We start from the raw sequence: 12,142 nt of genomic DNA, 5'->3' as shown, positions 1-12,142 counted from the left end.
CGGTCAGTCCAAAAGGGAGGGTAGACGCACAGTTGTGGATCATACACTCCCGCTGTACCAGGAGACAATCAGCAGCAGGAAGAAGCTCAAACCTCCTCCTCTTCATCTTCTTTCCAACGTGAAGGATTGAGAGAGCGAGAGAGAGGGAGCGAGAGAGAGGGGGGGAGAGATATTTGCAAGCTCCCTTTTCTTTCATTGCAATTGACTTGTGAGGAAATAAAAGGGAGAAATAATAAGAAGAAAGAGTGCAGGAGAGAAGAAGAAAAAGCATAAGCTTGGATATTGAACGGTTCGGGGCATGTGGATATTGGCTCTTATCTTTTCCCAGTGCATCTTGAATGGTAAGTGATGCATTTGCGCACATCCAACTTCAACTTTATGTTAATTATCCTCCTGGACCGAGCGTACATAAAATGTTCTGAGTAATGTGGGAGCATTTCTGCATTGAAGACGTGGTTTATTTATTTATTTATTGTCCTGAAGAATTGAACGGAGAACAGGCTGTTGCTATGTCCTGTCACAGGCAGTGAGGTTTGTGGTGGGGGGTTGATAAATGCACACTAACCTTAACAAAGCTAAAGTAAAAACGTTTAACCACTCATGCATATCTATTATTTAAGAATAACCTTCTATAAATAGAGAAAAAGAGATAAAAAAAAGAGGGGGGACGTATGTTGAATGGTGGGTGCAGCAGACACTGCATAAAAAACAAGGAGATTTTATTAATATTATTTTTTTATATTAGTTTAGCTACAAAAATTTGTATGGAATCCTTTGCTTAAAAAACCTCAGTTATTTTGCTTTATTGTCAGAGGCTTGTTCTCTTTCACTGAACTGCATTGGGCCTCAGTATAGGAGCATTTTTCTTCACCTCCTTCATTTTAAAATACCTAATATGCATATTATTAGTTTTCAATCACACTATTGCTTATGAAAAAATACATTTTAGTTAATAGTTTTGTGATAAATAAATGTTTACATGTTCACCTGGTGTAATCAGCATTTGTTGGTTTAAATCTCAAACCTGCCAGTGAATTGGATTATACCATCTGAAAAATAATTTCCTTAATGAAACTTAAATATTTTATTATAAACATAAACATTGATTTTCATTTTCAGAAATCCTCTCATAAACCACAAAGTATATTGACTAAAATGTGATTTTTTTGAATTTATTTTTAAATAAATATATTTTAATATTTTTAGTTTTAATAGAAACAACATATAAGTGTATGTTTGGGAGCCTTCAGGTACATGCATTGAGTATTTCCTCGAAAAAGGATTAAAACGGTTGGTTGTGTTTTTTCCGGCATTGCACCCGCCATATTAGAAGCACAGACATGGAGTCATTTTGGATAGGGAAAAAAAAGAGACAAGCCCTTATCACCCTTGCCCAAGTGCACATCTCAAAAAATGCAGCCAGATCCTGTTTTGTACACCGAGAAATCCTCAAAAGATAGGCTTAATAGATGGCGTTTGTGTCTTTTTGGACTGAGGGTGAATTTTTACAGCGAATACAAGAAGTGAGGAAGGGTGGGGGGGTGACAGAGAGGAGGACAAGGGGCTGTGGGGTAGGGGGTGGGATATGCTCGTGTTGGAGGGCAGAAATCAGCTTGAAAGAAAATTGAGGTATTTTTAAGATCTTCTGAACAGCAGACAGAAGTAAAAGGGTTAAAAAAATCTAAAGTGGACACAATGTGAACTGAGAATAGAGGCTGATGCGTCAAGCAAAGATGACAGGAAAACCATTTTGTGGCCATGCTGAAAGGGTTAGTAAAGGCAGGGGTTATTTATAGGGGAGGAGAGAGTAAAAGCAAATACTCTTGGAGCTGAGGCAACACAATTTCCAGAAACAGACAGGACACTGATGTTGATTTCAAATCTCTCTCAATGCTGTGCTGTAATCTCTGTTTGCTTAGCGCGATTCATCGCTTTGCTTGTGAATGGCTTTTTTCTGTGTCTTTGGTCCAGGCAACAGCGTTGCAAAATGGCTGCTGCTAGAGACATCTACATGGAAACTTTGAATGGCAGCAACAGCACTTGTTATTGTGATGAATACATTTGTGTCTGCTGCTGATGCAGTGCTCTTCGTATCAAGAGACTCTGTTGATTTGACCGAGACCTTTTCTATTGATTCAAAGCTTTGTGGCAGAAATTACAATTATGTTATGACAGTCCTCTCTTTATATATTTCTTTTTTTCTGTACCATACTAAATTCACAGAGACGGAGAGTAAAAGGACTGTGATTGTTGATCTTAGGCAGTGTTGTGTCTGCTGCATGTGTGTTTTCAATGATTCAAACTACCAAAATAAGACTTAATGAGCAGCTTACATTGGAATGGCACATTTTGCACCTCTTTTAGACATAAATATGTAGCTTCCTGAAATAAAGGCTTTTAGAGCTCTGGTCCAGTACAGGCTGCCGAGGTTGTCTCTATGGAGACCTGGGTAATGAGTGTTGCTGCAGTGTGGGCTTTGGGCTTGAGAAACACTGCACTGTGTTCAGGTGACCCAGGCAGTCCTTCCTGATAGATCGTAGGCGGTCAGTGTTTTCTGATAATAGATGTGTGAGTGCAGCACTTGATCCGTTCGAAAGGCCTAATCATTGAAATATCTGGTAATTTAACTTTTTATCACTAGATGCTGATATAGATTTTTACATGTGGACAGAAAAATATTCAAAGATTACAACTAGAACCCATCTGTTCAGCACTGCAGATACAGCTTTCCTGTCATCATTTAGGAAATGTATGTAAGGCATTTTGCTCTGAATTGCCATTTGCCAGTTTGAGGACACATTTGCAAGCTCATCAACAGTAGATATAAACAATTCACTGCTGTAGAGAGTCAAATCTGCCATAGAGTTCACTCAGTGGTACTTGAGCTTATAAAGTGCTCTTACAAAAGTGTCTATTAAAATCTAAATGGAACAGGAACAACATTTTCCAGTTATGAAGAGATAAAATTAGGGAAATGGCATAATGTTGTTTTTGCTGGCAGGGGGGATCTGCCACATGCTCAATTGGACACTAATAAGCTGTGTATATTTACAGGAAAGCTCCTCCGTTGGGTCTTAGTCTCACTATGTACATTTTTTTTTAGTTTACACCATCATAACAGCAGATTGAGCTCAGCAAACTGCTGGATCCTTCACACTGAATAAGAAGTTAGGAGAATTAGAAGATACAAAACATCAACCCAGGCACAGTATTAACATTGATAATGTGAGATTGTAGTGGTGTGTATGTATATATATATATATATATATATATATATATATATATATATATATATATATATATATATATATATATATAGAGCTCATAGCACTGCAGCTACATAAAAAACATACAAACACCAAATTAAGAAAAAGTTGTTATCCTAGTTTGTTGTTGATGATAATGTTTTGAGCTCTCTTGTACTGTGGCTATCCAGAATTCCATTTGTTTGAATCCTAAATATTGCAGAAATTAACAGCAGATATCGGAGGCTTTGCCCAGGGGGCTGCTGAGGTGGGCCTGTGACATGCTGTGTGGTTTGTTGTTGGTCTTCACAACAAAGACTGGACTATTTGGCTGTTCCAAAGCTACATTGGTACAATGTACCATGGTAGGTGGTACAATGGTACCATTTCTTTCTGGCTGAGATGGACAGAACAGAGCTGCACTGTGTTGTTTTTTAATTGCATATTTTTCTCCATTTGATGTTTACCATTTCTATCTGCAAACAAGGATCTATTTGATATTGGTACATTCTGAGAGTTTGTTTTTATTAAAGTGGATTTCAATTATTTGATGCTCCTGTGTGTGTAGGTTTTTTGACCAGTTATCACCAGTCAAAACAGCGTCTCTTGGAGGTCACATTAGGGCCAGTGGGAAACTAGGTCTGTGCAGACTCGTGTCTTTTTGGTATACATCTGTCACTTCACATAGAGCCAAGATGGGTTGACAGAGTCACAGCAACACACATCAGCAAACAACAACTGAGCTCACATCCTCGCACATTAATATCAGCACACCAGTCAGCACAATGTAGGCCATTGCAAACAAGGTTTTAAAATGCTGTGTGATAACGCTTTGTAAGAGTGTATTATAATTGTATAATGTTTAGTTCTGATCAGAGCTTCTCCAATTACTGATAAATATTTGTTTAATGACAGCATTTAGTTCATGTGTCTAATCTGATATTTCCAATGTGTGTAAAATATCCAGACATTTAGTCACCATAAAATTCAATATCTTCCAAAGGTCAGAGCATAGCTTTTTCCTTGACTTCATATTTTTTGTCATTATTATTACTACTTTGTTCCAATAATATATAAGCCATAGTACTGAAAGGTATTAGGGATCTGGTGTTTTTGTAAACTCTCTAATCACTCAGTCATTTGTCAGTGCCATTAGGGTCAAGATTTTTTTTTGTCGCTCCACTGTGTGTGCTTGCGCTAAGCTTGGCTGTTCAGATGAGGGTAGACTCAAGCATATGTTAATGGATGCACATTGAACTGTTAAAGGTTTCATTTAACCCAGACCAGAATGCTTAAGGAGATGATAGTGTGTAGTGAGGCAGAAAAAGAGGAGGAAGAGAGGGAAAAGAGGGACACAGAGTCGGCTTCTGTTATGTGGTATCTGAAGCTCAGTCATATCAAATCTGCAAGGTTTTCAATGCAGAAACAAGATATTCAAGGAAATTTCCAATATATTAAGCAGAAAACAGACTGAGTTTCTGTTTTTCAGTATATATTTATCACCACAATATATATTTACTGGTATAAGTGATTGAAGTTGCTTTAGCCCTTTGTACTCAAACTGTGTGATTAAAACTGTGATAATACAAATCTTCATGACACCTTTTCTCTGTTGAGACTGACGTGTAGGATTTTTAATGTCAGCAAAACATGAAGTTACATTTAATAAGGTCAGATCAAAAGGGTAATATTTTTTTTTAATTTGGATTGTAAATATTTATAGACAAATCAAAAATTGTTTTAAGTGCATATCCAAATCTGGCATTAACTTGCAGCATTTCTGCAGCATCAAATGGATGTCAGAATTACATATTAGTAAAAATTCATTTTGGATGTCACATCTGATTTTATTTCAATGTTGAGAAATCCTTATGATAGGCAAAAACATGCAGTTCACAGTCACATGGCACAGGCAAATTGGAAAAGCACCTTGCAACAAAAGACATCCTGAAAACAAAACAAAACTGAATTCAGAAAGTAGCACAAAAAGGACGCTGGGACACAAGTGTGAGAAGTTTTGCTAAAAAGGCAGATGATGACTATATATCTATAGAGAGGACATGGTTAGTGAGTCCAAGTCAGGTGACTATGGTTTTATTTATTAAGTTTATGTTAAGGTATGTGCTTAGAGTTTACGTAACATCTTTAGACTCACTTATTATTTATTTATTTATTTCTCTTTTTTAATCCACAAACCGAGGCTAAGTGCACTAAGTGCATCGGAATCAGGTTTGTAAGATTTGGGTCCAGTTGAAACAGTTCCTCCTGTTATATTTGTCTACAAGGAGTGCAATGAAGCGGATGTTTTTCTTGACTAATGTTTTGATTATTTGTCTGTGCTGATGTGCATTGAGCTTTCTGTGCTTTATATTAAAATGAGGATGGGATTGGCTGATGCATCACTAAAGCATCATGACAAAACATGTCGGTAACACAGCATTAGTGACAAGTAAACTAAGTAAGCATCGTGGTGTTCCCAGCTACATTGATGACTTAACAAGGCTGTGATTAGTTGTGTTATTTCTGTCTATAGCCTGTCATTATAAAATAGGGCAGTAGGTTAATGCTGTGATAAGGCAGGTACTTCAAGATGTGAGCTAACTTTTCCAAAAAGAGCTTTTTGCTCTTTGTTTCTTTTGGATCTCACTAACTGGGGCAGTTTTAGTGGTGGATAAAAACGGGCCGACTAGAATTAGTGTTGTTTCAGAGTACGGTAACTGAAATGCATGCACTACTGACTTTAATCCTGACCTATAACAATATGCATAGTATTCTACTCCAGTACTACCAGATGCATGGTTAATTCTTCATTCAAACCATCTAACTATGAAAGTCTGTGAGAAAATGCAATATCTGCTTTATAGTCTCTCTGCAGACTTCAGAGGTTATGATAAATGCACAGATATTAAAGTGTTGATAGAAGATTCTACAGAGATTTGTGCAGCTGTTGTTGTTGTTGTTGTTGGATTTGAAGATATTTGAAGCCAGTGAAACGGCCACAATATCATACTTTATGGAAGTGATTTCTGTTATAATTATATGTGACCAGAGTGTGGAGGTCAGAGGGGTTAAAGGATGTTTTCAGTCCGGAATTTGGTGTGAGCACTTGTCCTTTACACAGTTTAAATCACAATTTTATGTCTTTTTTTTTGTAAATAGAAACTGTTTATGTGAATTATTTGCACAAAGGCTGAATTGTATCAAGGTTAGTAGAATATTTCAGGTACAATACTACAACATTGCTAACTTTTCTAATACATTATAAAAATACAACAGTATTTTTTCTTTTTTTTGTAAATTATTTTAGCAATTTATTTCAGTATAAATAGGTTGAATTATAGTAAAGTAAACTAAAAAATAAAAACTAAAAACATATCTTTGAAGAAATATCAGCTCAGGGCCTCACTGGAAATTTCTTCCCTAGTGGCTGACTGTGAGACGAGTTCATTAGGCATAACCAGACTATGCTGATTAGCATTCAAACCAGCTCTGTTCCTCCAGCCCAAAATGTGTAACATTTTCAAACATTCTGGCAAATGTTTCATTAAAGTGTTGCTAGCCCCCAGCTCCATTCTGCTGCAGTCTTTACTCTATCAGGCCTTCCCCAGAAGCGATTATGCTAATTGCTGTTTGATCAGATGATTAAATTATAATTTGATTAATCCTGGGCACTAAATGCTCTGAATACATTGATGTGTATTTTTCTGCCTGGCTTGCTGGGGCCCCACTGTAACCAGGCTTCCCGTCTGATACACATGACCCAGGTACAAATGCAAGGCTGCATTGAGCAGTTTCCATGTTCATAAACATGTGTGATATTCTGTGTTGATGCACTATGGTCTAGTAATCATGAAAACATGATGTAAAAGTATGTGTGCTGACTGAGTGCAGCTCTAATGCAGATAGCTGCCTTTGCTATCTGCAACCAACCAATCAACCGTTGCCTGTTTCTGTTACACTCAATTGAGAGTGTATCCATCATCTGTGTAGTTGCGGACACAGCCAAAACCAAATGATTAGTCTTGTGTATCCTTACAACACAAGGGTGGCTCATTTAACTTGACTGTACTCAAGTATCTTCATTGAAAAATAATTAAGGTGGTGTTGCATGCAAAACAATATCCACATTTCAAATTGAAAATACACCCACACGTACATATTCATATCAAATAGACTGGTTAACTACCATCTGTTTGCATTGGAGGACTTTCTCCTGCAGTGTGGTTACTGAAAATAACATACTCAGAGAAAATGGTGGGCTGTGAGAGGAGTGGAGGAACGAATGAGGGAGAGAGTGTTGTGGGGGTATTTTTTTCTGTGGCACAAGAGAATGGCTGTAAGCAGAAAAGCAATGATGTCTAGTCATCTGACCCACAATCCCATTTAACCTCAGGACTTTGATTTGCCCTCCACCGTCAACTGCTAGCTCTTTGTTTCTCTGATGCAAATGGCATTCACTCACAAAGCAATTAAGCCATGTGTTTTTTTATTCAGTGTATATTAAACACATTAATGCATCAATTTAAAATATGTGTTTTAAATGAATACATTTGATTACGAACAGAGATGCTGAACATCCTGCTACTTAAGTAAAGATTTCCCACTCCTATCCTTGTTCTTTGATTGAATTACTTTCTGTATTGCTTTTTTAGCAATTTTCCAGTCTTACATAAACATGTTACTACTTGCCCCTAGTCATTAATAAAATTAAGTAGAATGTATTTATTAAACATGTGATTAAAAAAAGAGAGATGTCTATTTACGTGCATTACATGTTTTCTTCTCAGCATATTCTTTTTATTTACAGGGAGAATAAAGGTAACCCCTGTTGTAATCTTTCTGTATACAGTATATTCTCTATAGGCTCTTGAGCTGTGCCAAAGTGTATGTAATGTACAGTAGATGATCTTCAAGCTGTCTGGCTTCCTGCTCCAGCTAATCTCCTCGTCCATTCCTCCCTGCTGGGTTTAATGCCCTTCCTCTCAGCGTACCTGAGATCCACTCTCTTTGTCTGGCAGCTCAGTCAGAATTGTGTCGATGATATAGCAAGCAGAGGTTGGTGAAACACAAGTAAAACTACTTTTCGTAGTCTAAAAGCATGCACAGTGTACATCGTGCTGCAGTATATTACATGCAAAATTAGGTCAAGTACTGGAGAGCTGTGCAGAGATAGAAGTCTGTAAAAGGGCACAAGTAAATAGAAATCCTTTCAACGCTTCACAGTGTCAGCACCTTATTGAATTATGGTAAAAACCTGATGTCACCAAATTTTAACATGTAAACCCATTAACCACCTTTGTAATGTCAAAGACATTTAATGCCAATGTCAAACAATTGGACTGTTTTTGGAATACTGTATGTACAAGAAATACTTTTATTTGCATTCTTAGCATAGACCTAAGACTAAACTGGGCCTAACATTTCCAAAGGTTAAAAAATGCCTCTAAAACGTATTTGATTACCGGTGCGTGGTGTATCATATTTGCCATGTTTACCATTGGAAACCATTGGACTCTATATCAAAGACATAGATGATGGACTAACAGGCAGACCGTTGTCAGTAGTACTTGAGCAGAATACTATGCATATTGTTATAAATCAGGATTAAAGTCAGTAATGCAGAGCTTAAGTGGATGAAATATTGGTTTAGCATTAGCTAAACCTCAACAGTGCTAGATGAAAACTAGATTTTCCCTCTTGGGACCATGAAGGTATGTTGAAATTTCATGACTACCCATTTACTCGCAGTGGTCAGGTGGAAATGTTCCTGACTCCAAAACTCTGGGGAGTGACCTTTGTCTACATCAAGCTCTGATTCACACTTTGATGTTCATGTGGATTAATATTAGAAGTTTGGCACTTTGGGTAAATGCTGTTATTTCAGTGATGTGTTACTTAGGAGGTTAATGGAGCATTGAGAATGTCTCACACGATTGTTTCTTTTTCTCCTGCTTTTCAGATTAGTGTCAGTGGCAGCAATTTGTTTACTCACTAACAAGAGTTTCTCCTTTTTGCCATTGCTGTATTTCATTTGCTCTTGTCTCCACTATCTCAGTTGATTTGCTTTAGTTGTTCATTGCCAGCCTTGTGATGTAACTGATTAAGGTCTTTATTGTACCCAGTATGTGGGAACTCCCTCCTCTTGTGTTAGCGCTCATGTAAATGAGTGTTCATATGCATCAACTCTCCACTCCACAGTGACTATTTCTCACCCTCCAGAGAGTTGACATCAGAGGAGGATATCATTGGTTTTACATAGTGGCTGTGTGGCACTGAACACACTGCTCAACATTATTCATGAGGGCAAATTGGGCACCGGTGATTTGGGAGAATGAAGGGACTGTGTTCTTCGATCTGTGCATCTTGGCTCAACACAGCACTTCTCTTTATCGCTTATTGTGTAAGCCCCTAGGGCAACAGAGGAGGGGTTGAGGTAGCGAGGGTGGAGGGGGTGTTAGATGCTTACTCACTGTCATCATGAGGCCGTCCCGCCCTCCACCCCATCTCCACCCTTCCCTTTCCATCTCTCTTTCCATTCCCCCAGCCCCCACACTCCCCTCCCCAGGCGCTCTGCAGAGCTCCGCTTTAATTACCTGCATCGCCTGCCATGAGCTGTCAGTGTGGCTCAGTGCTTGTTTGCCCTGGTGGAGTTGCCCTAATGTCTTGATGCCCTGGTGCCCACTGTAGCACCACAGAGATCTCTGACCTGGTAAGGGCCACACTGTGGCTGAAAGCCAAACAGTCTCCATTGTTAAATACATCAGCAGCCTTGGGCAAGGCAGACATGTTGGGCCTAATGGCTAATTCAATGTGATAAAAAAACATGGGAGAAAGCACAAACAGGGTGTTGTTGCAAAGCCAGTCAAGCAGGATAACATGAAATAAAAAGAGCATCAATTCTTTTTTCATTTCAACACGAAACATAAAGCTTTTGTACACTTTCAGAATGGTTGATTAATGATGTTTGGTTGAGGTAAACACAGGCTAGGCAAAAATCCCCTGACACATCAATGGGCTAATGCATGAGCTAATGCATAGGCCTATTTATGTTGTGTGTTAGTGGGACCTTTATTGATCAGACATTTACTTAAATAAATTGCCTGGGTGATTCTGGAGGCAACCACTGATCTTCATTGTTAGAGTGAAGGGGTGTTACTGAGCACAGAAAACAGGAAATATCAAACGCTTTTAAATAAGTAAGGATCTGCTTTTTTTAGGTACTGGAGAGCCCCTTTTTTACCTGTATGTTGAATGTGTAAAAATAAATGTATTTCCACTATTTTTTTGTAATGGTGGCAGGCTTGTCTAGCCAAATTGCTGTCTGCATAGACTCTTTGCTGACTCGTCTGTCAACCAACCCATGTCAGACTCTATGTTCATAGGCTTCCAGACATTAACAACCCCCACCTCCCCTTACACACACACATCTTTCTGACATGCCAGCATGCACTCTCCTTGACCGAAGCATGTCTGGTGCCCTTGAGGTCCAAATGGAGTAGCAGTGGCTCCACAAAGAGATTGCATGAGGAGTCACCTGCAATCCACTATTAAACACTTCACCATGGCCTTTAACCAATAGCTGCTGACATCTAAGACTGTGTCGAGCATTATTTTACACACAAAGACAAAGACACCCAACAGGAACCCCCACACTCCTGCCCTCCTCTGAGAACTGCTAAGATAAGAAAGGAAAAAACAAAAAAAAGGGTCCATTTATTATACATGTCTGATTCATAATTAAGCAATATCACTTTTTCCTCTTTGTGGTTTGGCTCAGGGAAAACTGGTACGGCATGTGGTGGCTTTTAGCGAGAGCATGTGTATGTGTGGGCATGATGTGCAAGGGAGTGGGTTGGTGTTTCTTTAGAACAATATTGTAATAGTATTGGAAGCCAAGGGAACTGACGAATTAAAATTAAGAATATTTACAGTATAAGTGTTTTAGGTATTAAACTAAAAAACATCAGCATGTAATGTGGGGCAGGACATAAAATGATGAGAGAATAGTGTAACGGACCAATTACAATTTTTAGGTCTATTGAATCCACAGATAACGCAACATCTAAAGAATGCTATTTTAAAGATTGAAAGAAGACGCACTATCGACAGGGACAGAAATCCTATGAGATGTGGACCAAAGTGTTTCAGACTGCAGCCTTTATCTGACTGACTATCGATACGGTCCACATAAATCTTTCATCTCTCGTTCCAAGATTGAGCCTGCACTTGTTTTGATCTCAGTTACAGTATTATCAATAGATCCTCAAAAGCTTCAGCCCCTCTACAAAAACAATGTATTACAGTATCTCTGAGATGTGCATTTTTATGTGTTACATCTTACTGTTTTATGACAGGCGTTAATGAGATTATTTAACGGTGGTGTACACAAATACACTTGATGACAGCCAGCAGCCTCCCACATACCATCTCCCTTTGCTCACAAGCACACATTAATGCACTGTTAATTCACAACTGGATACTCAAATAATGTGGTCTAGAAATACAAATGATCTTTATGCAATTTTTCCTTTTATCAAATAATTAACATTGAGAAGTCAGAGAGGATTGTTGTCCAAGCAGGTTAAGAGGGATTTTCAAAGTAAACCAAAATAAATATCAAACCAACAATCCTCTTTACTCAATAACTAAGTAAGAATGTGTGTGTGTTTGTTGTTTTCTGTACATTTAACTGCGCCTCACTGCAGGCAAGGTCTGGTGCAGTGGATGATAAATACAGATCAAGAGAGGCGGTCAGTGAACAGCAGGCTCCATACATTGTGTGTGTGTTTTTTTTTCCTTTTTTTTGCACCTGTTTCTGTTTGTGAAGGTGGAGCAAGTCTGAATGTGAGAGGCAGGGTCAGAGCAGTGTGAAGGAGAGAGGAAGGTTAGTGAAGAAT

The 12,142-nt window shown here is 38.4% G+C and overlaps 1 protein-coding gene across 3 annotated transcripts in view; it reads left to right on the top strand.

The window, feature by feature from the left end:
- The first annotated feature begins 211 nt into the window (after positions 1-211).
- Positions 212-12,142, top strand: part of dscama (Down syndrome cell adhesion molecule a) — a 66,954-nt gene continuing 55,023 nt past the window's right edge. For all 3 annotated transcript variants that reach the window (XM_028420977.1, XM_028420975.1, XM_028420976.1), the window contains exon 1: positions 212-341. In XM_028420977.1, coding sequence (XP_028276778.1) covers positions 299-341 — 43 coding nt within the window. In that variant the 5' untranslated portion in view covers positions 212-298. The remainder of the gene's footprint in view (positions 342-12,142) is intronic.

Source organism: Parambassis ranga, chromosome 14, assembly GCF_900634625.1.
Source record: "Parambassis ranga chromosome 14, fParRan2.1, whole genome shotgun sequence".
Taxonomy (NCBI): Eukaryota; Metazoa; Chordata; class Actinopteri; family Ambassidae; genus Parambassis; species Parambassis ranga.
Note: the sequence above shows the minus strand (reverse complement) of the source record. Positions and strands in the feature narration are given on the sequence as shown.